General features: G+C 40.4%; 1 protein-coding gene across 4 annotated transcripts in view; it reads right to left on the bottom strand.

The window, feature by feature from the left end:
- Nucleotides 1-6,757: 6,757 nt before the first annotated feature.
- RBM28 (RNA binding motif protein 28) overlaps nucleotides 6,758-26,489 on the bottom strand; it is a 42,837-nt gene continuing 23,105 nt past the window's right edge. For 2 of the 4 annotated variants that reach the window (XM_001371842.5, XM_016426144.2), the window contains exons 11-19: nucleotides 22,378-22,451; nucleotides 21,302-21,437; nucleotides 19,758-19,822; nucleotides 14,301-14,459; nucleotides 12,110-12,259; nucleotides 11,739-11,813; nucleotides 10,296-10,552; nucleotides 9,598-9,697; nucleotides 6,758-8,952 (exon numbers count right to left, since the gene is read on the bottom strand). In XM_001371842.5, the coding sequence (XP_001371879.2) occupies nucleotides 8,818-8,952; nucleotides 9,598-9,697; nucleotides 10,296-10,552; nucleotides 11,739-11,813; nucleotides 12,110-12,259; nucleotides 14,301-14,459; nucleotides 19,758-19,822; nucleotides 21,302-21,437; nucleotides 22,378-22,451 (1,151 nt within the window). In that variant the 3' untranslated portion in view covers nucleotides 6,758-8,817. The remainder of the gene's footprint in view (nucleotides 8,953-9,597; nucleotides 9,698-10,295; nucleotides 10,553-11,738; nucleotides 11,814-12,109; nucleotides 12,260-14,300; nucleotides 14,460-19,757; nucleotides 19,823-21,301; nucleotides 21,438-22,377; nucleotides 22,452-26,489) is intronic. The other 2 variants (XM_056799672.1, XM_016426145.2) reach the window with 1 other exon arrangement.

A 26,489-nucleotide genomic window follows, 5' to 3' on the forward strand; every position in this document is an offset into this window, starting at 1 on the left:
AGGGAAGAGACAATTCAGATCATATGACTTCGGAAAACATATATTTAAATTTGTTATTTCGTGTCATTGGTAAAATAAAATCTTTATTTAAAAAAAAAGGCTTCAAATGAGAATGAATTCTCCACTGCAGCAGCCCTTAGATTAGATGCCTTAGTTTAAACACATTAACAAGGACTTCAAAACAGCTCTAATTTTGAGGAACTTTCTTCTTTTATCAAGCTCAAATCTGCCTTTTTGCAGCATTCTGTGTTGCTCCTAGTGTTGCCCTCTAGGGCAAAGAAGAGCAAGTCTAACACCCTTTTTCCACAGTTACCCTGTCATCCTAATCGTTCCTTCTCCAATCTTAGCATCCCCAATTCCTTCACCTGGAGACACGATCTCAAGGCCTCTCAAAACTCATCAAATTGTTTCTGTCCTCCCTAAAATGTGGCACCCCAAATGTTTTGTTATTGTTCAGATGAGGAAACTGGGGCAAAGTTAAGTGACTCGATCAGGATCACACAGCTAGGAAGTGTCCAAACCAGATTTGAAATCAGAAAGATGAGTCTTCCTGACTTCAAGCCCAGCACTCCATCCCCTGGGCTAACTCAATGCCCCTCACTGCCCCAAACTAGCCCCATTATTATATTTCTCCAGAGCAGAAAGAGATGGAACTATCACTGTCCATTCCCCTTGATGCAATCGGAGATGACATTAGTCCATTACTTCCGACCTGACATTAGACTAGTTTCCCTTAAGTGTAAAAGGAGGGCACTGGACCAGTCCCTTCTAGTTCTAAATATTTCATCCTCAAAAGTTTCTCTCTCCTCTCCTGGTAAAAACCAAATGGAGGTCCAGATGGAGTTTTACTCAGGAGCAGCCAGTTGGTGACAAAATGAGGAACAGAACCCAAGTCCTGACCTTCCACTAACACCAGTCTGACTTTCCTAGTCGAGCCAGAGCCAAAGCCCTTTAAAATTCCTTTACAACAGTTTCAACACAACAGGAGCAACGTGCTGTGAACAATTTGGCCAACCATCTAGACCTGTCTCTGTCATGCCCAACATCCTGATATTTGGAAACTGGGGACAGAATGAACTCTAAGGTCCCTTTGGGCACTAAATCAATGATTGCTCCCTGGTCCCCATTGTACAAATGAAGAAAGAAGAAAGAAAGAAAGAAAGAAAGAAAGAAAGAAAGAAAGAAAGAAAGAAAGAAAGAAAGAAAGAAAGAAAGAAAGAAAGAAAGAAAGAAAGAAGAAAGAAAGAAAGAAAGAAAGAAAGAAAGAAAGAAAGAAAGAAAGAAAGAAAGAAAGAAAGAAAGAAAGAAAGAAAGAAAGAAAGAAAGAAAGAAAGAGAAAGAAAGAGAAAGAAAGAAAGAAAGAAAGAAAGAAAGAAAGAAAGAAAGAAAGAAAGAAAGAAAGAAAGAAAGAAAGAAAGAAAGAAAGAAAGAAAGAAAGAAAGAAAGAAAGAAAGAAAGAAAGAAAGAAAGAAAGAAAGAAAGAAAGAAAGAAAGACCAAGAGATAAAATGGCTTGTCCGAGGCATACAGCAAATGGTAAAGCCAGGATTCCCTCCAGTTCTAGTCTTTTCCCCATCGTACACACTTTGCTGGAGTTCCTAGAAGAGATGATTTTAAACCTGGGATAAGTGACCTCAATTACTAAGAACTGTGTTTGTGACTTCCCTTGGTTGAGGTTGTTGGTCTTTAAAATCTTCCTATTTCCTGCTGTCACTTAGAGGAATGTTTGCAGGCAGGATGTCAGTCTGGCTGTGGGGAAGAAGTAGGAAGAAGAGATACATCTAGAGATATGCGGAGGAGGATAGTCTGAGAGCCAGGAGAACAGACACTGATAGAAACATTTCTTGGAGGCTTCTAGGTGGCTCCATGGATGGAAAGTCAGCCCTAGAGGTGGGAGGTTCTGGGTCAAATCTGACCTCAGACATTTCCTAGCTGTGTGACCCTGGGCAAGTCACCTAACCCGAATTGCCCAGCCCTAACCACTTGTATGCCTTAAAACCAATACTTAGAATCAATTCTAAGATGGAAGGTAAGGATTTGGAAGGAAGGAAGGAAGGAAGGAAGGAAGGAAGGAAGGAAGGAAGGAAGGAAGGAAGGAAGGAAGGAAGGAAGGAAGGACGGAAGGAAGGAAGGAAGGAAGGAAGGAAGGGAGAGAGGGAGGGACGGAGGGAGGGAGGGACGGAGGGAGGGAGGGACGGAGGGAGGGAGGGAGGCAGGGAGGAAGGAAGGAAGGAAGGGAGAGAGGGAGGGAGGGAGGGAGGAAAGAAAAGAAAATGTAGGACACATCAAAAATACAATGACTAAGTCTCCTTTGGGGACATTCTTTTGCCCACTTATGAGCCCCTCTTCCTACTTGTGCTGCCACCATGCTCAAAGAGAAGGGTTTTTCTGATTAGACCTGTTTCCTAATCTGGAAAATGAGAGAAATGGACTAAATATCCCAAGCCTCTGCTCATTCTGGAATTTTATAACAAACTAAAATATTGGCAGGTCTTATCACATGCCCCTAAAAAAAAGAGTCATTTAATATAAGTTTATATTATATATAATTATATAGCAATTTTATATTATATTGAATTCTATAGTATTGTATAATAGTTTTTTATTATGCAATTATAATTCTATGTGATGATTATATAATTTTATTATAATTATGATAGTCATAATTTTCTATCATTATGATTTTATTGAATATTATTATTATATAACATGTCTTCTAAAGATAAAATTTCAGCTTTCAGAACAAATTGGGTAAAAGTCTTTCCTTTTCCCTTTTTGGATCATATCATATAGGCAACTGTCTATTCTACTCACTTGTATTGCAAGCCTCACTTAGTCATAAACATTCATTAAAGTCAGAACAAGCTTCCTTTACTCTCACTCATAGCTTCCCCAACTAATCCCTTTGGAGCTGTATTTATCATCTCTGGTAAGAAAGCTCGTGCCAAATCAATCCGTTTGTTCCAGAGTTAGAGCTAGCAAAGGGGAAAAAAAGGCCATTTTTTTTTCTATTTTCAAAACAACTTTGCTTTCTCCTCTTCTCTTTCTGGTATGTTAAATGATTCAGAAACAGCTGAATTCTGAAAAAGTGAAATTTGCACATGTCTAACCCTCCCTGAGGAAGACTCTCTCGGGCCCTGAAGAGAACATTTTCAAATAAAGACGTTCCAGAGGATTGAAAAATTGCTTCTGAGCACAGCACAGTGTCTAAGGGAGAGGTTAGGATGACAGAGCAGACAGAAGAAATGCTGGGACGACACTTTACTCAAATAGCAACAAAGGAGATTCAAAGCGAATGTCTACAGTCACCGACTTCTTCCTCGAGAGACACTAAATTGTACAGCTCCTAAAATCCAAAGTCATCAACCTCAAGGATGGCTGGATCGATAGGCTATAGCTAAACTCAGCCAATTAAATTCTCTACTGAATGAATGAACTTCTTGGGCCCAGAATTCATTTGTTCGGTTCAATCATTTACAAAAACTGAGGCATGAGAGCTGGTGTGGGGTTTGTCATACCCAAGATTGAGATCTGTCGGGGATCATAAGAGAATTTAAAGGAATCTGAGGACTAGAGAAGAGCTCTCCAAGGATCACACCTAAGAATAATAATAATAGTAATCGCCAGCCATTATTTAGGGCTTTAAGATTTGCCAAATGCTTTGCAGATATTATATCTAATTTTCACATCACTCACATCAACTGGGATTATCTTCCTTCTATAGATATGCATATAGTATTAGATCTTCCTTCTAGAAATATAGTCTGAGAGCAGGCAGAGGTGAAGTGACTGGTCCAGGGTCACATAGCTGGTCAATGTCGGAGTCCAAATTCCAGCTTCAATCTCCCTGACGCTGGAGCCAATGCTGGGTCCACTGCACCACCTGGCGGCAGCTGGGATGCTGAACCTTGTCCTCTGTTTATAAATTTGATTCTTTCCTCAACACTACGGTGGAGCCTGAAATATTACTTTCCAAATAAGCCTCCAAATCGCTTTTCTTTCTCGAGGTCGTCTTTCTCCAAGAAGGCCGGTAACGAGGCAATCACTTCTCTGGGAATCTCATTCCTGTTCCCCCATTAAGGGCTGCAAACCAGAGCCACTTCTGCAGGTTCCCAGTTGAAGAAGTGAGATTCAGAAAACCTCCTGGCCCCAGAAGAATCTGGATTCGTTTAACCATTTGATTCCAAGGAACCAGATAACTAGCCACTTCTCTCTGTGCAGTTGAAGACGGACGAGCTGACTTCGGGAAGGCTTGTAAGCATTCGGGATTTCTTCACGTCAAGGTGGATGTCAGTGGTTGGGGGGAGAAAAGAGGGTGATGTAGGCGAAGGGGTCCTATTTTGAGGGAATTTCTTCTACGACGACTTTTAGTTTTCTTTAGAGCCAGCAGCCTGAAAAAAGGCAGGGACTCCTACCGCTTGTGAGCCTTCCAAGCCGGAAGTCTGTCTAATTCAGAAAACGCCCTTCGTCTAAGCCGAGGAATTGATTTCCTCCTGGGCTCCCTAGCCACGGGCCTGGGGTCTGGCTAGGAAGCATCTGCGAGGAGGCCATTGGCTGCTTCCCCTCTCCCTTTTGGGGGTTCTCTTCAGGAACCTGCCCCTAGTCCTGAAGAGCTCTTCTCCTCCCACCCCCTTGAATGGACCAGACTGTTCCGCCTTTAAGGACTCTCTACATCCCTTTGCCATTGGGATAACCCGGAAGAGCACATGGGAACAGACCCCAAACACACGCTCCTCCCACGCCCCACCTCTTCCGCAGAATTCCCTCTCTTCCCCTGGCCTCCAGCAGGCTCATCAACACGTCGGAGACCCATAGAAGCCGGAGTTCTAGCCAGATTGGCAAAACTCAGTGGCTTCCTCTTCGTTCACGGTGGCAACTCTCCCATGATGTGGGTTTCTAAATCCCCGGCCCTGGGATGACACCGAGCTGAGTCCCGGGCCTGGGGATGCCCCAAGCAGGGCCCTTCGCTTTACGCCACAAGACTATGGAGGGAGCTCTCCGGCCATCAATATCTTCAGAGATGCCCACATCACACATTTATAGAGAATGCCCCCCGCCCCAGGCCCCTCTCATTTTTCATAAACATTTGCCAGAGCTGGAATCCGTTTTTAATTGGATTTTAGACTCAATGGTTAGTAAACAATCCTTTATATGGGTGCTTTATGGTGCCGGCATTAAGCTATAGTCTGGGGGATGGAGAGAAAAGGCAAACAGTGCCTGCCCTCAAGGAAGGTACATCCTAATAGGAGAAGCACATAACTAACTGCACACACAACAGAAGTCGAGCAATCTCAGAAGAGGGGCATTAGCAGATGGGAGTAAGGGATGTGGAGAGGTCCCCCGAAGAGAGCCAGGAGGCCCCGGCAAGGAGGGAGAGCATCCTAGGCTCTGGGGGACAGCCAGGGGGGGTTGTGGGAGGATCTACGAGAAAGCAGGGGCTTCTGGGTCACAGACACTGTGGACAGGACCAATGTACAAAGAAAGCTATGGAGGTGAGGAAGTCTATGGGGAAGGCAATGGTAAGGGACCTGCACAGAGATGGCTGAAGCCCCATCCTGGGCCAAAAGGAAAGAAATGGAATCTCCAAGGGAACCTGCCAATGCCCAGTTAGTGCCAGGAGTTTCCCGATTGTCTTATCGGACTTCTTTTTTGTCAACAACCAGCCGGTCTCTTGGGATCATTGACTGATATCGGGGAGGGATCTGGAGACCATCTATTTCATGTGACAGATGTGGAAACCAAGGTCTGGAGATGTAGTGACTTGCCCATGTCACTAACAAGTGGTGGAGCCAGGATTCAAACTCGGGACCTCTCACTAGAGATCTAGGGTTCTTTGTGGAATAGAAAGCCTTCATCTTTAAGCCTTGCTCATCTCACTTGGGTTTTTAATTCACCTCTGAAGTAAAGCAAGCCTGCTCTGCTCCCCAGGGGCCCTGCTGGAGAAAGTGCCGTTGGTGTTACAGTGAGTGCTCTCCGGCTTTACCTCCTGCCGGGCTTAATCACTATTGCTCCTGCACTAACAGCAGGGGTGTTTGTTGGGGTTTTTAAATTATTATTATTTTCTGATTGAAAAGCAAGCCTCCATAACTCCCCAGCAGCAAGAATGACATTGTAAAACTGTTCTGGGCTCCTGCCTCTATTTTAGGTTCACTGTGGCGTGGAAAGTTTTCCCCACCCTGGAACGAGAGTTGTAAGATTTCTTTTCCATAGTGGCATCAGAAGGGGGAAAAAATCTCATTAAAAGGATGTTAAAAGGATTTTTTAATTAAGAGGAGCATGCTGGTGATGGGGTGTCAGCTTGAGGACACAGAGGCAGTGAGAAAGAGAAAAAGGGAGAGGGACAGAGAGAAGATAAAAGAAAAACGTACTTCACTGCTGTGGTTTTGGGGTTTTTTTTAATAATTGAATTTCTTGCAGCTAAGGCTTATCATGCCTATGAATTCCCAGCCCTTCACACAGGGTCTACAGGCTTTTTTGGATTCTCAATTAGAACCTTTAAAAAAATAATAGCACCTACATTGCAGTTAAAGATTTACAAAGCACCTCCCATGTATTACCTCACTTAATCCTCATTATAGGATGTTGCTATTATCATCTATATAGCAGGGGAAGGAATTGAGGCAGATGGGCTCAGTGACTTGTCCAAGGTCAAATAGCTAATGTCTAAGGCCAAGATTTCCACTCGGATGATCTTCCCAACTTGAATCTAGTATTAGATCTACTTTCCCCTCTAGCTGCCAGAGACAAATAAGGAAAACTTTTTCCGTAAACATATTTTATTAATGTAATACAGAAGGTTGCCACAAAGTTACACACGAAGGGGCAGGCCAGTTTGTCTTCTAGGACACCTTGTAAACCGATTCCTAGTTGGCTGCTACTTCCTGCTCTAAGGCCTCATTCTCCTTTGTTATTTCTCCATTTTTACTCCACCCACAGAAAGCTCTGGCTTGAAGATTATTTTTTCCCAAACGATCTGCCATGGTCAAACACCAAGTAAATAATAATTATAAATAGTTCAATTGTAATGGTATCATTTAACATTTTTCCTTGCTTTCTATGCATCAACTATGTTGGCCTAAAATGAGATTAGAGCTGTCATTGGCTTGCCCAGGATTTGACATTGGGAGAGGAGAAACAGCAGGAGTTCCTAGTCCTGGGAGCTAAGTGTAGAAATCATGCTCCATCACAGAGGAGGAGGTATTCATTCATTCATTTGATAAATACTTAATGGGCTGCTGGGTGCAAAACACTATGCTAGGCACTAGCAGAGATACAAATTTTAATTATAGGAATGCCTGAAATAAGCTGACTTTCAAGTCACTTAATTGTTGAGTCGAGTAGAATCCAATGTAGGCAAGTAATGCAGAAAGCTCTGTTTCCTCAGAAGAGAATTTTTAAAAAATAGACAATGCATTTATGCAAGCATATATTCCTGTTATATAACCAAACATCCTTCTCTGCCCGCTTGGGGTAAAGGTTGTCAACACTCATTTTCAGCACCTTTTAAAGCATAAATACAGCAATCTCCTCTCCTACTTTAAGGATAATCATTTCCAGCAAAAGTGGTTATAAATTAGATTTCTCAAAATGAACCCAACTTTCCACTGACATTATAAAATCAGCACAGAAAATGTTCTCAAGCAGGCTGAGGTGAAAACTTGGAGCCTGTGAGAGGTTAAGATGGTGGCTTAGTCTGAAATGTTTTAGGTACTAGGAATGCTTTTGTAGCATTTTCAAATATCTGTAGCACTTTTTAAACTCACTATCACATTCTTTATCTCTCTCCCCTGCCCCAGACCATTAGGAATTTATTCCATCCTTTGAGGTCCTGATGACAGTTCCCAAAATTTTGCTCCCCTCTTTTATTTTTTTGTGTGATTATTTATTATAATTTTTTAAAAACCTTTACCTTCCATCTTAAAATCAATACTTTGTATTGCTTCCAAAACAGAAGACAATGGAAGTTAAGTGACTTGCCCAGGGTCACACAACCAGTATCTGAGGATCTGAACCCAGGACTGCCCATCTCCAGGTCTAGTGCTCTATCCACCGAGCCACCTACTAGAGCCTCCTACTATAACTTTTGAGGGATAAACACCTATATGATATGGGACAACGAATGGTAGCAAGTTTGTACTTGTGTGTCCCTCCCAACTTCCTCCTCTATATGCTGAGAAGTTGTGGCATATGATTTGTAAATGTATCACAAAAAGATGCATTTGAAGAGGAGACTTCTTAGTGGGTGACATAAGCCTAGTGGGCCATAGAATTCACCTACAGTTCAAGATAGTTATGCTGAGGCAAACCTATGAGATTAGGGAGCATTACTTTGGACTTTTCATCCCTTCTGACTCTTACCTACAGTTCTACATATTCAGTATACAAAGACTGTGCAGTTAGATACAAGAATATAATGACGGTTCATGAATAGCATGATTTGTTATTTTAAAAACAGTTTAAGTTTTTTCCTTGAGACAGGATGTTTATCAAAATAGATATATTAAAAATCAACATGAGGATGAATTTTTTTACAGTTGTTTCCACTTGAGAAACAAGAATAAATATGGAACAACAAGATACAGCTCCATAAACAATCTAGATATAAACACAAAATGATTATCACATTTCTCTGACATTTCTCTCTATGGCTATCAGACCCAGAGAGAGGAATTGTTGTCAGAGTTGAACAGTACAGGGCTAAGAAGATGACCTTAGCAATCCATAATCTTTTTCCTACAATGAAAAACACAAGACTACTGGACAGGATGTTCTGCAATGCAGTAAAGGAGGCAGGTATTTATGCCATTTGCTGCTATAGTTAAGTGTCAAACCACTTGCTCTTCTTTCCAAAAGGGGCTCCCTTTGTGGGTCCTAGGATTTTCTGCTTGTACTGTTCAACCAGCTGGTTGAATCGAATTTCTGACTTATTTCCCTTAGCCTTCTTCTTCGGCACCTGCAGGAGAAATGGAGGAGGCAAAAGGGAATTAATCTGGAATCTCACCTTTACTTTGGCCATCCAAAGGATGCAGTACTCAAAAGGCTTGTTCATCAATAAGAAATTTTCCCAAGCTAAATTCCATTCAAGAAATCTGACAGGATTCCTCAGAGAAGAGCTCAAAAAAAAAAACAACTCTACTATCTCTCTACCACTAGTGACAAAAAAGAGGAGCATCTTTGTGAGTGCCCCACAGGCAGCAAATCTAGAAACCTGAAGGAGAAGACAGAGATGCGTGTCGGAGGATTTGAGCCAGAGTTCAGACTGTTACCTCATCAGTTCAGCTATGTCAGGCCAGAGCCTGGCCACGGTCTAAAAGAAAGACCCTTTCCAGCCTGAACTCTTCCCAAGAATCTATAGAGAGGGGAAGTCATGAATGAGCCTGGAAGGAGAGAAATGCTTCTTGGAACCATCATCAATCCTGGATATTCTCATGAACCTCCCTATACCCCTTCCCCCAACACACTCAGAAAGGGCCTTCCCTACTGGAAAGAGGACTCAGGAAAGGCAGCTGCAGCCCAGCCCCACAGCTCCAACTCTTCCCTAAGAAAACAAGTGTCAAGAACGTGCCTGCAGGTGGCAGGCCCATCACACTGTCCTCACCTGCAAAGACACGGAGCGCCGCTTCTCCTGTTTCTGATGTCTCATCTGGACCTTCGGTTTTTTGGGTGGAGGAGGCTTAGCCTTGCCCTTGTCCCGCATTCTGTAATCACAGAGCCAAGCATTCACTCCGGGTCACCTCTCAAGGGCCACACAGGCCAGAGTTCCAGCAATTAAAAAGATGCTATCTTTCTTATAGTTCAGTAGGCCAAACATTGTACTATTACAAGCAATCTCTAGACTCATAGTAAGGAAAACTAATTTGGGTTTTTTTTTGTTTGTTTGTATAATGACCAACCATGAAAGACTAAACTATTATCAGCAAAGAAAATTTTGAAGATATCCACAAGGGACTCATGATACTATCCAAAGTCAAAGAAGTAACTGTTGGGAGTCTGAGAGCAGAACAAAGCATGACATCTTTCTCTTAATTTTCTTCATGAGTTTTGGATTGAACGTGTGATATGTGTCTTCTGTCATGGCATGGGGAATATGGAAATATATACTACATGAAAGCTCTGGCATCACCCATATCAGATTGCCTCAGGGAGGGAGAAAGAGGGAAAAGTCTGAATCATAAAATGTCAGAAAGCAATTGTCAAAAATTGTTTCTACATGTAATTGAAAAAAAATTTTAAGTTAAAAAATAAGCCCCCTCCTCCCCTTCTGCCCACCCACTGCTGCCCTAAGCTTCTTCCCACCTGATTTTTGGCCCTCGGTGTGAGGGGAGCATTAAGACCTTTCTCCTCTTCTTCCCATCTGGCAGCTCCACATGCTCCACTTCAGCCTTGGTCTGGAATCCTGCCCATGAACCTGGTATCGTCCCTTTTGGTTTCAGGGGAAGCTTGCCTGGGCCCTGTGTGTGGCTGTGAGAAGCCTTATGCTTCTGGAACTTCCCAGGCTGTTGCTGCTGGTCTTTTGGGGGCTCATCAGCTACAGGCTTTGATTTCATTTTCTGCTGCATAAAACAAGAGTTCACAGTGAGTTTCCCACCTGGTTTCTCTAAGAAACCTGCCTGCTGATAAGTCTCAGCAGAATATGGATTTTATGTGAACTGAGTAGAGTCAGAAGAAGCAGCATACTTTGGTTTCCCCAAACCCATGGGGATTAAAGAAAACAGTAACAGCCATCTGACCTGCATTATAGTTGTCCCAAAGGGTCAGGAGAAGATGAGGAGAGTCTCTCCTCGTCTGAGAAGGATAAGAAGGAAAGGAAATACCTGGGATCTAAAAGCAAGAAACTTTTGAACTGCTTCCAAAGCAATAACACAATATTTTTAGACAATAACTGCACATTTACTTTTTATAGCACATCAAAAGTCCTTGAACAACACTTAAATTTACACTCCCTTTTGGTCAGACCTACTGTCCTATTTAGATGTCATACTTAAATGGTCTGTACCCTAAAAGTTTGCTGAATAGGCAAGTTAATATGATTTTTAAAATAGCCAAAATAAGATAAAATAAGAACAAAATAAGTGTGTGCATAATTTTTTAAAGAAATATATTATCAAGGCTACACTATGGTGACAACCAGGTGGCTCAGTGGATTGAGAGTCAGGTCTAGAGATGAGAGATCCTGGTTTCCAATGTGAGCTCAGATAATTCTTAGCTGTATGACCCTGGACAAGTCACTTAACCCCCACTGCCTAGCCCTTATAACCCTTCTGCCTTGGAATCAATCAATACACAGTATTGATTCCAAGATGAAAGGTAAGGGTTTGGTTTTTTTTATTTTAATTTTTAAAAAAACTACACTATGAATTATACACTGTCTAGTGAACCAAAGAGCAGTAAAAACAGAGAGAATAGAGAGATAATATTGAAAATAAAATTCTTCATCATCTATCCTGACCAAAAGCTTTAACTGGAGCTGCTAATCAATAATCATATTAGTCTGGAGTTTTTCCTGTCTCCTGCCCTCCTCCTAGAATAGCGCAGATGTAAGATGTAAAACAAGATGTAAAACAGAAGAAGGAAGAAATGTTTAAGGAAGAAGCACAACAAGTTGATGGTCCCTGAATAATTAAGAGTTAAGGATATGAAAGGCTCTGAAGTAAGAGAGAGCTGAGCTCAAGGCCTTGGCAAAACAAACAACAGAGGACATTTTAAACAGCTACAAAATCAAGAACCTAAGGTCAGTACCAGGTTTCGCTGGGCTCTCATTTCCTTCATCTTTAGTTTTCTGCCATCTTCCAAAGAGAACTCTACTATCGGTCTCTGTATAAGGAAAAGACAGAAAGCCTTTCATCAAATATCTTCATTTGTGGATACAGTAAGTCACGTATGTATACAGTATAAGCCAGGTCTTGCTATTTACTTACTTCAGACAATGGTAAGCTTTACTGGTTCTTTCTACAAGCAACTTGTACAAATTACAATTCCCTTTATGACCTGTCCCCTTATTTCATGTCCTTCATTTTTCCCATCTCTCTATTCAAATAGAAGGGGGAAATGGACAGCAACATGTTGGCACAGTCTGGGTAAACCACATGTCTCTGCATGATGCCCCTTACCTTCTGAGGGCCAAAAATATCTGGGTTGTTGTTGATGTGACGAAGGGCAGCTAGGGCGTGCTCATGTTCTTCAAACTCCACAAAGGCATAGCCCAAGGACTGACCTTTAACATTCCCATGTGCACCTTTAAGGTCTCGCATCACTCGGCACTGTGGGTAATCAAAAGAACAATGTTGATCTGATTAAGAGAAAAAGATACCTTCCCTGACCTTCAGTAAATTTTTGATATGGATGGCTGTAACAACATCAACTAAGTTCTTTGGCTACTTAAAATGGGAAAACTATCTGAACGTGGATGGGCACACAGAGAATATGTGAAACAGACATGACCTCTAAGAACTTAGATTCTAAAAAATATACATCAACATGAATATCAAATTTATATGCAAGAGGAAAGGGGAAAAAAGAGGAAAAGTAAGATAATTAAACATTTTTTAAACTGTCCATAGTTAATTCAATAATAGGCAGTCATTTCCTTCCCTAGAATCCCTACACTAAAGCCTTGTCTTGGTTTAGAGGTGAAGCTGTACTTTCAAATCCTACCCTCAAAGGGTGCAAATTCTCTCAGGATCTCCTAAACTGGAAAGTGTTCAAGAACAGAGTTAATGAAAGATGCCATGGCTGTTGATAGAAAGCTAGCCCAGCTCATCACCAAGCTAGTCAAAGGGTGATTAATTTTTTTGGCCACAGCAACTCTTAAAGATCATCTACTAAATTTTAAAAAGTGGTAGCAATCTGTATGATGAAATTAGAGATTCCTGAAATATCTGAGTGCACATAAGCTTTGTCAACTTCAGTATTTATGTGTTTGAAAGTGGAAAAAGCTATAGAATTGAAGTATGTCTATACCAATCTTACCCTTGAAGACCTTCCTGAAGAAAGGAAGGAGTACCGACTATTGGATTTGAGTAGGAAGGGGATTCCAGGTATAGGAAGACCATGAAGAGCACACAGACACAGAGAAATGGAGAGAAGACTCAATCTGGTTCAGAGTTCAAGGGGTTTATTTTCGGTTCAAAATCTATTAAGTCATTACTAGTTTGTTTGGGTTTTTTTGAAAATAGCATGTAAAATGATTCTAAGTCATAGCCAAATAATGGCAAAGTCTAAGACCTCAAGTCACTAAGATGCTGAATTCAGTATGTAACAAGTCTTTGCTGAGAATCTAGATGCCCAACATTGTGCAAAGTCCTATGAGGGACTTTAAAGACCAAAGTGTGACCACTGACTTCAAGGATCTTCCAATCTTGATGAGGAGAAGAGATTTACATAAAACAATTAAATAACAGTATAAATCAGTATATAATAATAATATGCTAATAGGAAAGCCAGCACTTAAGTTGAGTCCCAATACTAGGTTTCATAATATCAGCTATGTAAAGCCAGTCATGTAACCTTTCAATGGCTCCCAGGAATCCTCTGAGATTCTAAACCACAGATAAATTGCTAATCTGGACCTATACAAGTATTCCCTGCACCTAATAAAATCGCAGGTCTGGAACAATAAACAAGTTGTTACAAATGAGATCATGTTTATAAACACTTTGTTAATCTTAAATCATTATATAAATATCAGTTGTTATTTTCTCAATACATACCAAATTAAAAATGCATTAAATCATAACCACATGCTATCCTTTATATCTGGCAGACAGTCAATAAAATTAGTTGTTGAGGATAATGAAATAGATTTCTGGTGATGGATTCAGCTACCCATTCCTAGCAAACCCCAATTGTGACCAGCACTTGGCTAAGGTTAGGAATGTGGTCTGAAACCACAGAAAACAGAGAACAACTACTGAATCCCAAACCCTGCCTGTACCAACTGAGTCATAGATGTTGGCATAGTCCATTCCCACCCACCTCTACCACCACCACAGACACACATTCCTTTAAATGTCGATAAACACAAAGGGATTCTTTAAAAGAAAGGAAAAAGGGGGGGGGGGGGGGGGCAGCTGGGTAGCACAGTGGATTGAGAACCAGTCCTAGAGACGGGAGGTCCTAGGTTCAAATCTGGCCTCAGACACTTCTCAGCTGTGTGACCTGGGCAAATCACTTGACCCCCATTGCCTAGCCCTTACCACTCTTCTGCCTTGGAGCCAATACACAGTATTGATTCCAAGATGGAAGGTAAGGGTTAAAAAAAAAAAGAAAGGAAAAGGGGGAGGAAAAGGGCACACTCCTCACCTCTTTCAGGCGGACAGCCCTTCCCCCTCCCGTTGCAGTCAGTAGCAACTTCCTGAGCTGTTTGTCATCCACCGCCTTTGGGAGATTGTGCAGACAGAGCCGGGTCTTAGAGACAAAGATGTTCTGATCCTTCAACTTCTGATGTTTGAGAAGTTCAAACTGTAAGAACAATGAACAGTGAGCTCGTAGAGTACATGGCAACATTAACAAAGAATAAGAAGAAAGAATATTAATGATAACAAGGAGGAAGAAGTTGGCTACTGACATCTCCAAAGTCATCATTTTGCACAGAGCTTTATGTAATTTCATTTGATTCTCACAAAAGCCCTGTGAGAGAGGCAGTACAAGTAGGTTCTAGATGAAGATTAGAGAAGTGAGGTGAGATGAGATGAAAAAGAGCACAAAGTCCCACAGGGACAAAACTCAGCCCCAGGTCATCTGGTTCCAAACAAATACAGTGTTTTGTAAACTCCACAAGAGCTGCCCTCTAAAATCAGGGAATCTCATCATTAATGATCGGCTATATCAGAAAAATGGAAAAGATTGGCCTTACCCAGCCTAAGGAGAGACCTGGGTATATGTTTTTGCTATGCTATCTGGTCTATTCTGAAAGTATAAAATAAATTTTCAAAGGATGAGATCTTACAGAAATTCAACTCTGCCACCTTGAGGCAAAGGAATGGCTGTGCCTATAATCACATCACTGAACTATATGGTATGGCTACTTAAATACACAAAGATACAGTCTCTGTATTCAAATGATGTCTTTAATTTCTTGTATTTGCTCATCACTTTTCACAGTATTAATTTTAGGCTCATGCAATTGCATCTGTGCCAATCTAAGCTGGACTAGAGCTGTGTCTTTTTTTTTTTTAATCAATTTTACAGAACAAATTATGGTATATGAATGTGGTGGAATATTATTCTGCTGTAAGAAATTATGAAGGTGATGGTTTCAGAAAAAACTGGGAAGACTTATATAAGTGAGCAGAACCAGGAGAATAATTCATACAATAACAATATCACTGTGTAGATAATTAACTTTGAACAATTTAAGAACTCTTATCAATACCATGACTAAACACAATTCCAAAGGATTCATGAAGAAATAGACTATACATCTCTAGGAGGCAGCTACATGGCATAGTGAATAAAGTACAGGGCCTAGAGTCAGGAAGACCCTAGTTCAAATGGTCTCAAACATTTACTACCTTTACAACCCTGCTTGCCTCAGTTTCCTCATTTGTAAATGAACCCAGAAAAGACAATAGCAAACCATCATTGCCAAGAAAACCCCAAAAAGGGATCAGGAAGAGGGTCACCACTGAAAATAGCTAAATAACAATCCACCCCCACATAAAAAGCTGATAAGACACAGAACAGATTAAACATATTTTATTTTCTTTCTCTTTTTTTGGACGTGGCTAAGGAATTTGTTTTGCATGACTATACATATTTGTAATAGGTTTTGTTTTTCTTGGCTTCTCAATGGATAGAGGAAGAGGAAGGGAGAGAATGTGGAAAGTAAAATGAAATAAAACAAAATCATAGAAAATAAAGTAAATTTTGTGAGAGTAACTATTATGTCTTTTTTTCATTTAATAAAGTACTTAACACAGCAAGAAATTTAAGTTACTTAACATGACTAATAACTTTTTGAAAAAATTCTCCTAATCCATCTGCTGCTAGAAGATTATGAAATATCAAAGTAATAAGCATCAGTGTCCAAGGTGCAGATTCCCAAGGGTCAGACAATGCCAAACTAAATGAAGGCTTCTAATGGAGTAGCATAAGATCCTAGAATCACTGATTTAGAGCTGGAAAGAATCCTTTAATTACTCAAACACCTCTATTTTACAAATGAAGAAATGAGGCCCTGAGAGACACTCCAAAACATGGGTCTACCCCGGGCTTCTCTTCTGGGTCCTCTCCTTTTTCTTTCTATATTCTCTTACTTGATAACTGCATCAGCTCCCAGGGATTTAATTATCACTTCCATGCAGATGACTCACAGTTCTCTATATCTAGCCTTAGTGTTTCTCATGAGCTTTTGTCGCCCATCATCCAGCTGTTCATTTGACTTTTTAAGTTCCAAGTCTCAGGGGTAGTAAACACTCAACAAGTCCAAATATAACTCATTATCTACCCCCCAAACCACCCTTCTTTTAAATTTCCCATTTTCTATTCAGGGTAACACCATTCTTCCAACATACCAGGTTTATAATCTTGGGTGTTACTGTTGATACTTCACTCATCCTAACTAATAAACACATTCAATCAGCTGCCAAATCTTGTGTCCTCCTTCATATTGTTCCTGTCTCTCTCTACTCAGCTGGCCTCCACTCTGGTTTGGGCCCTCATCTCTTTCTTGCCTCCTAATTGGTCTCCCTGACTCAAGTCTCATGTCATTCAAATCCTCCACACAGCTGATTCAAGTGAAAACACACAGGTCTGACCATATCACCATTCCTTATTAAGTAAATTCCAGTGGTTTCCTGATGTACAATCACATAATTTGGAAGCTGCAGGATTAGCAGCTTACTCCTAAAAAGGTATACCTCTCTGAATTCAGCCCAAAACTGAATAAGCTTTTTTGGCTGCCATATCACTGACTAACATTGAGTGTATTCCTCTAAAGCTCCCAGATCCTTTTGAGAATGGCTGTCTAACTACAACTCCCCATCTTGTAATCAGTGAAGTTGATTTTCTTATTGAGGGACAGACTTTACATTATTCTGATTGATTTTCAGCTTAAAATATTCAGACTATTAGCCCATTTAGACCTTTTCTGGGTCCTACAACTGTCTAATGTGCCTTTAGAATAAAACATAAAATCTTCTGTTGGGTTTTTGAAGCCCTTCACAGCCTGGTCCCAACCTACCTTTCCAGCTTTGTCATACATGACTCCCTGCCCTGATCTCTGCAATCCTGGCAAACTGGCCTTCTTGCTCAACCTCACATATAAGACTGTTTTGCCCTTCCATATCTTTGCACTGACTGTTCCCTCTGCCTGGAATATATTCCTTTCTCACCTTCTCCTCTTAAGACTCTAATTTCCTTCACAACTCAGCTCAAAAGACATGTTCTTCATAAAGCCCTTCCTGATACTCCAGTTCCTACTGCCCTCCCCACCAAAAATAGCTTATGTTTCTTATGTACATTCTTATATATGGACATGCAGCCTTCCCTTTGTCCTCCTTTCTGGCAGAGACTGTTTAATTTTTGTCTTTGTATCCTCAGCACCAAGCACAGTTCCCAACACAGAGCAGGAGCTTAATCAGTGGCCTGAGAGCCAGGCCTAGAGATGATAGGTCATGGGTTCAAATCTAGCCTCAGACACTTTCCAGCCCACTGCCTATCTCTTACTGCTCCCCTGCCTTGGAACCAATTTACAGTATTAATTCTAAGAGAGAAGGTAAGTGCTTTAAAAAATGCATATTACTACATGATAAAATTACTTGCTTAAGTTTACTCAGCTAAATAAATATCTTATGTAAATTCCTAAGTCATATAATCTCATGCACAACTCAAAAATCCAGTCACATTTCTATGGCCTTATAGTCAATACAGGGTGCTAAGGAAGCAATGTGGTGTCCATTCACCCCAAAGAAAGGGAAATGAAAAGACATCATTTTTGCCCATGTATACTCCATTCATTGTTCAAATAACCTGATTTTGAAAAAGGAGAAGGTAGATATTTCAAACAATAGGTCTACAATAAACATTCCTGATAAAAATCTAGAATGGTTTATTAAAGATAGTCTGTAAGCCCTTAGAAAGGGAAGAGGTGGTCATCAGAAATCAGCATGAGCTTCTCAAGAACAAGTTATGCCAGGGGAAGCTAGGTAGCTCAGTGGATAAAGTTCCAGGCCTAGAGACAGAAGGACCTGAATTCAAATGGTCTCAAATACTTCCTAGCTATGTGGCCCTTAGCCAGTCACTTAACCCCAAGTGCTTACCCCTTACCGCTCTTTTGCCTTAGAATAAATATTGATTCTAAGACAAAAAGTAAAAGTTTAAAAATTAATTAATTAAATTTTAAACCAAAGATGAACAAGCCATACCAGACTAACCTCATTTCTTTTTGAATAGGGTTACTAAAATATATATGGATATCATGGACAAAATATAGCTTGATTTTGGCAAAGCACAGCATAATACTTAGAAGTGTGCTGGTAAATGTCTAATGAAATCAGTTTCCTAAGAAAGAAAAAATGTGTGCACAACACACTCAAGTTTAATCTGTATTATTAATATTTTCTCTATCACTTTAAGTCTAGACATGTAACAAGACAATAATGAAGGCCTATTTGCCAGTTTCTGAGTGTAAATGCTCACAGTGAAAATTTAAGCTCTAGTGAACAAGTAAGAGCTGGCTCCATCATACTACGGAAATATCACCCAGGGCATCTTAGTAAGCAAAATGGAAAGCTATGAGCTGAACAAACACCACACTTGGGTAGTGAAAAGAACATAGGATTTGGAGTCAAAGGGCATGGTTCAAATCCTACCATTGTGTACTACAGAATTTCTGCTTCCTACTGAACTCCTACTAACCTGTACTATTTATATGGAGGGCAAAATGATACTTCTAGCTTCCTGGGTTCATAATATTAGCATTAACATTAAGCTTCTCACACTTCCTTACCTCATGCATCCAAACAGTTGAACTTGTATCATTGCAATAACTGTAATATTATGATTCCAAACTTAGCTCAAAGACCCACATCTTGCAAGAGGCTTTCCTGATGACTCCAGCTCAAACCGACATTGATCTCTAATTTTTTTTTGCACTTATTATCTGATTAGAATATGGTTATATTTTCCCCTAATCTCAGTACTATAGAATTCATACTTTATTGTATTAAGATAGAAAGACCTATCCTAATAATTCATCACAGATACAAGCTTGGGTGGCCATCCGGGTATGAATTTTTTTCAGCCATACCAGTCCATGGAGATCACCTAAATAAAGCAAAACCACATAGCTGTAACCTGCATTGGTAGAAAGATACACCAGGGGCAGCTGGGTAGCTCAGTGGATTGAGAGCCAGTCCTAGAGATGGGAGGTCCTAGGTTCAAATCTGGCCTCAGACACTTCTCAGCTGTGTGACCCTGGGCAAGTCACTTGACCCCCATTGCCTAGCCCTTACCACTCTTCTGCCTTGGAGCCAATACACAGTATTGACTCCAAGACAGAAGGTAAGAGTTTAAAAAAAAAAAAGAAAAAGAAAGATACACTAATGAGATTGCGGATATTTCAGATGATATCTGATACTGATGTATGTACTACATTAATTGGTTCACATGTAAGCCTTATCTGAAAGAAACTGTCAGCCCCTTGTAGGCAGGAGCTGCCTTGTAGTCATCTCCTTAATCCCCACAGCACTAAGTACATAATAAGCACCGACATTTTCAGATTGCCAGCACCTAAAAGCTGGCTCCAGGTATACTTACCCGTTCTCTCTTGGCGATATCGGCTGCACTCAGACCCTCTGCAGCTTTTGTCCCAGCACGAATCACTGCAAAAAAGGGGGCAAAAGGCCAGGAGGTCACCAAGGGAGTTTTCACTGAGCAATCAGAGGAATGTTTTCTGAATGATGCAAAGGGCATTCAAGACCCAGAGGGCTATGCTGGTCAGGACACAGCAGTACAGCCTAGAAAGAGGCTACAATTCTCTGAACTGAGAACTGCCCTAAAGTCTAAAACACTGAACATTTTGTTTTCACAAAGAGGTTGAATATGTAAGGAGAATGTTAGATGGAGAAACCGTGGAGTAGAACCCAATAATCCATATTGTGCAGATATCTACAAGGTAAACTTCTCTAGTCTCTGATACACAGTTATCACCCACAGAATGAATTGAGACTCGTAACTCAAGGAACAGTTATTAAGGGTTTTCTATGTGAAAGGCATTGTGCTAGGCTCTGAAGATTCAAAGCAATCTATGTCCTCAAGGAGCTTACATTATATGGGAAGAATATAAAATGTACACAAATAAACCAATCTTGGTGAGTCTTCACTGGCACTCTGAGTAGATAAACAAAAGTCATCCATGAAGATGTCCAAATATGGAACTAGTAAGAGCAGAAAATATTAAAGATGGGAGGATAAAACTTTTTTTAAAGTTCAAAATATGGCTTGAAAGAATACAGCACGGCACTTAGAATAGTTCTGGATTCTTCTGAGGGCTCCCCAATTTTGTCTGTGGGGAACTGCTGTTATGAGTGTTGTTTCTGGCTTTTTAGAGACAACTTCGCATTAATGAGAAGTAGCAGAGATCAAGATAAGAAGGGCTAGCTGAGTCAGGAAGCCTTAGGGGTCAAGGCATGCTACTGACACACAGCAACTATGTAACTGCAGGAAAGACAAAAATTCTAAATGTCCTCAGGAGAAGCTACAACTGGAAGTTACAGGTGAACTGATCTGCCTGTGAAGAGGAAGCTCCCATACTGAGTTTCCCTAAATCACAAAAAAGGGAAGAATCAAGAATCCAAAATCATATTGTTAACAACTGGTTCAAAACTATACTCCCACTAAACCTTTTAGCAGAAATAGTGACAAGAAGAAAAGATTTCTGGTTTGAGTTTGATCCACCCTCTTTGCTTCTGCCCAGCTTCCAGTGAAATGTTTAAATGCACCCTGGCAAAGAAGATACAAGGACCTGATTTTTCCACAACATGGAAAGACATCTCCTAACTAATCAAAGCCAACTATCTACGAAGCCAGAATGATGCATAAAAGGTGCTTAATAGTTCTGAATTGAATATGAACTAGAAGGTCACAGGATTTAGAACTTCAATCTTAGAAGTCATATGAATCTCTTCATGTAATATAGTTTTTGGTTTTCAATGCAAAAATTTTACCCAGAGTATATTATTGCTGAATCTTTTCTGAGATATGAGAATGCAGCTGTGAAAAATGCATCAACCAAAAAGTATTTGTGGCATTCTCCTGGACCATGGACCTTGGAACCGTGCACTTCGTCTCCCCTTACTCACAGCCTTCTCTGGCCAAATAGAGGTTCCGGGTTCCCGTTTGCTTCTTTACATTCTTGGATCGCAATTTTTCAGCTTCATCCCGGGTCACTGCCAAGTCCACCTTAAGCTTTCGGCCATCCAGCTTGAGCCCTCCATCCTAAAATAAAATATATCCTCAGTCTGTTAAGTGAGACAGGTAGACACAGACAGTTAGATAGAAACACTTAAGCATTTAACAAGCAATACCGTGAAGAGCAATCCAAATCTTTTGATCTAAAATACAAATTCAGGATATTCAGGTCTAGGGGTAACAATGTATACCATTTAATGGGCACCAGTTTCTAGACTTAAGACACAAAAACAAATACTTTCAAATAGTAAGCCCTTACTTACTACTGACCCTGAATAGTCCCTCGCTATCAAAATTGTCCAGAAAGCTGAATCAAATTGATAAGGCTTTATAAACTGGTAAATACTTTGTACTACAGGCAAGGCTACTACAAGAACAAACAAGGATACATTTTATTAAAGAGAAGAGAATCATGGCAATACAAAAATAACAAAAAAAAAATCACCCTGTTCTAGAATGTCGTCAGCAATATAGTCCCATCCAAATTAGCATCAACTCCTAATCTATTTGTCTTAGAAAGTTGCACAGGTTGAGGTAACAGGAGTGCCAGGTTTGGAGTTGGGAGGACCTAGATTCAAATTTGACCTCAGATAATGCCTAGCCATGTGATCCTGGGCAAATCATTTAACCCTCATTTCGGGGCCCTTGTCATTCTTCTGTCTTAAAGATGATACCAAGACAGAAGAGTTTAAAAAAAAAGAAAAGAAAAAGAAAATTGCCCAGGTACACTGAGGCTAAATGTCTTGCCCAGGGTCACACAGCCAACACGTGTCAGAGTCAGTACTTGAACCCAGGTTTTCCTGATCCTCAAATCAGCTTTCTATCCTCTACACCTCAATGCTTACTGTCAACTGAATTAAATCTTCTTATAATCAAAAGATGACAATAATCAAAGGTGTTTGCCCTATCAGATTTTGCCACTGGAAATCACTATGGCTTAAATTATATGTCAAGGAAAACATCTTACCTCAGTCTCTGCAGAAGCTGCTGCAAGACATGCCTGAGCTGCTTCCTGAGTCATGAACTGGGCAAATGCACAACCTAGAGAAAAACAGAAATGAGCTACCTTTCTAGGGGACATCAAGAAGTCAAGCCCAATACATTACATGGAGGCTGTGATGCCACTGATGGAATCTAACCTTTTTTCTATCTCTCCTTCTTTATTCTGTCCTAATGGACCATCTAAGTTTCTCCTCTTCAGCAAAAGATACCCTACTTCTCAGCATTGCCAAGAAGTTGTAGCAGATAGCCTGAGGGATACAAGGAAGGCCCACCCACAGAAAGTACTGCCATGAATCTTCTGGTATATATACGGCATCTTTCTTTCTGTCTCTGACCTCCGTGGGGCATGTGTCCAAGAGAGGATAGAAAGGTCAAAGGTTGAAGAGTTTAGTTATTTTTCTTGAATAGCTCCAAATTGTTTTTCAGGATTCATAGATATTGCTACTTCTATTATTCTGAAAGAGTTGGAAGACATCCAAAAAACTTTAGCTCACAATAGTGACTGAATATAGGGATTCTGCTATAAGAATCAGTGCTCCTTTCACTTAGGCTCAAACTATCTTTTTCAATGAATAAATGATTGAAAAGACATTTATTAAGTACTTAACAGGAGTAAAGCATTGTATTAAATAAGCACTGGGATACACAGAAAAGCAGAATAATGGTTGCTCTCAAAAAGCTCACTAAGGGGGAAGTGACCCAGAGGCAAAGGTTTGGTTTTAAGTCAGATGAACAGGTATGAAGGCTGGGGGGAAGGAGGGAACAAGCATTTCTTGAGCACCTACTATGTACTATGTGACAGGCACTTGATGGTTATCTCATCTAATCCTTCAACAACAAAACAGACAGTGACACATCTTCTTCAGTGTTCTTTCCACTGATTAAAATGAGATCCCTTTCCAGTGTTTAACCATTTGAAAGAGCCAAGGTCTCTGGGGCTGAAAACCTTCTTTTCCGGGTCTTCCGTAGCTGTAGCTACTGAGAAGAGCTATGGCATCGACAGGAGTTTGTAGGTCTTTTCTCCATGGAGGGGGAAGGGAGGGCTGTGCCAGACTAGAAAAAAAAAGCCAGTGAACTGAGGCTCTTGGGCAAGGAGATATGAACTGTCTCTACCAGGGTCTGAAGGGAAGTAGAGGGGGTGACAGTCACCTAACGCTCCTGTCACATACCACCTTTTGTCCCTCAGGAAGCCCTATTTGAGCTATCTTGCTTTGTCTGTCACAAAGTAACAGAGGGTTAGCAACTGATATGGAGTGGGTTGACTTCTCAGTTCTAGATCCTCTAATTTGGAGAAGCCTTCATTCCATGGTATTCAAAGCTTTATCTTCTGATAATTCTGTATTCAACAAAAAGTAAAAAATAATCCTTATATAGTAGACACCTACTTCCTTATGACTAACTTCTTTATCATTTTGCAAGTAAAATAATCCTTTTTGTTTTATTTCTAACATTTCTCTCAATGTTTTTGACCTTTGGGGTTTTTTTTGGGGGGGTGGGTTACTGTCATGCAAAACACACTTCCATATTCGTCATTGTTGTAAGAGCAAAATCAGACATAATCAAAATCCCAAATTAAAACCAAAAATACACTGATGTGAAAGATAACTCCAACAGTTCTTTCTCTGGATGTGGATACCATACCTTTCAGGATCGTCCCAGATCATTGCATTTCTGAGAGTAGCCAAGTATTCACAGATAATCATCGTCCAATATTGCTGTTATTATGTACAATGTTCTCCCAGTTCTGCTTATTTCACTCTACATCAGTTCCTGCAAATCTTTCCAGCTTTTTCCAAAAATCATTTTGCTTCTCATTTCTTATAGTATCCCCATTACCAACATGTACTACAATTTGTTCTGCCATTCCCCAATTGATAGACAGCCCCTCAATTTCCAATTCTTTGCCACCACAAAAGGGCTGCCATAAATATTTTTGTACAAGTGGGTCCTTTCCCCTTTTTTATTATTATCTCTTTGAGATACAGACCCTGTAGTAGTGGTATTACCAGATCAAAGGGAATGTACTTTGGGTATAGTTCCAAATTGTCCTGCAGAGTGGGTGGATTAGTTCATGAATCCACCAACAATGTATTTGTGTCTCAATTTTACATCTCCAACACTGGCAGTAAAGGAAAGTAGTAAATCTTATAGGTGTGAGGTGGTACCTTTTTGGATGCAGATTATTGTTAGGGAACAATCTAGAATAACTAAAAAGATCCCATGCTAAGAATAGCTCAAAACTAATTCTCTTAATAGGTATAATTCAAGTTATTTTTTTTTCTCAAAATGGCACCTTTTTTTCTGCCAACACTGAAGCTCATCTGCTCCTTTTCTGCCTGCCTCCTCCTGCAGTCTGATGAATTCTCCCTACAATCTATGCCTATCAACATGGCAGCACATGACTACCTCGAAGAAATAAGTGCCATCTGCATAAGTATTCTTGTGTGCACTGGCTCTTCCAGTATCATTTTTACAAATGTTGAAGTCCAAATTCAACATTCTCTATCCAGAGAAGTGCTGACTTATCCAGGTTGGAAAAACTTTCTTTGCTCCTACACCATGAAGCACTGGGATGCAGCATACCTAAAGTCACTTGCAAATGCAATCAAGCTATCCTGTCATTTTCCTTTCTTATAGAAAATAGCTAGGTAATGGCCAAATAGTTCTGTGGACATATGAGCTGACCATCACATTTTCAATTTAGATAAACACAATCAAGAAAAAAAAATTCAACTTATATTTCTCTTCCTGTGGTCTATTCTAGAACACATTTTCTAACCAATTTTTGTATCAAAAATATTTTAAGTTGCTCCATTTTCAAGGCAACCAAATAGGATAGGCAGGTTGGACCCACATAGTTGGAGCCAATAAATGGAATCATAATTTTTCTGATCTAACTCTTTAAATGATTATAAATCAACAACCTGAAATCCCAATGTCAGATCTGTCCCCCAAATAATCTCTATGTGACCAAGTTTAGCACAGGATTAGGACCAAAATCCCTTAATCACCAACTGAGTTCAAGGTTCTAGCCTTGGCTGTGTTCTTTTTTCTCTCTAGACCTTTTCTCTGAATAATATAATCAACTACCATCTATTTAATTATCACCTTGAAGAACATGCTGGACAGTTCTAATGTCTCTCCAAACTATAGTTCCACCAACTATGTGGGGGACGTCTCATACTGGATGACCCATTGGCATCCCAAGCTCAACAAGTAGAAACTTCCCCCAAACCCAATCCTCTTCCAAACTTACCTCATTCTAGAAGAACTAGTCTTCTTCTAATCTTTCATATTTACAATCTTGGAATCACCCTCAATTCTCTCCCTCCTCTCCTTTTCCTTTCTTAATCCCCATCATATCCAATCAGTAGCCAAGTCTCCTCAATTCTGTCATATTTACCTTACAAAGATTTCCTCCTATTTATTCAAGACTTCCTAGATGAGATCCTCATCCCAGCACCTCTAGACTCTTATTATAATCTCCTAATTGAACTCTCCTCTCCAATCCATGTTCCACAGAGTTGCCAAGGAAGATTATCTTCCTCAGCAAGTCTGATATGTCACTATCCTGATCACCCTCTTGGCTCCTGTTGCCTGAGATAAAATACCAGTTCCCCTGATGAAGGCTCATCACATTTTCGCTCCAGGACAGTTTTTAAAGCTGATTTCTCACTATTTCCTCCTCACACACTATATTCTGGCCAAACTGGCCTGTGGGTTGTTCCCCAAACTCAATATTCCACTTCGTAATTTTACACCATTGACCAGGCTATCATACCTGAATCCTTCTAGCTCCTAGCATCTCAGGCTTCCTTCAAAGTTCAGCTATGAGTCATCACTTAAGGGACACCTTTCCCAATCCCTCTAGTCAGTGCTCTCTCCCTCTTCTATTTCCATGCTGAATTCCCCAACTCTGTCCTGGAGGACAACGATTTGCTTTTCACTTGTCTTTGTTTTCCCACAGGTTGAGCACAGAAGCTTGGAAGTAATAGGTGATTTTTAAAATTCTGGCCAGGGAGGGGGGCAGAGGGTGTTTGAGTTAAGTCACAGCATATAGTTGCCAGAACTAGAGAT

Source organism: Monodelphis domestica, chromosome 5, assembly GCF_027887165.1.
Source record: "Monodelphis domestica isolate mMonDom1 chromosome 5, mMonDom1.pri, whole genome shotgun sequence".
Lineage (NCBI taxonomy): Eukaryota > Metazoa > Chordata > Mammalia > Didelphimorphia > Didelphidae > Monodelphis > Monodelphis domestica.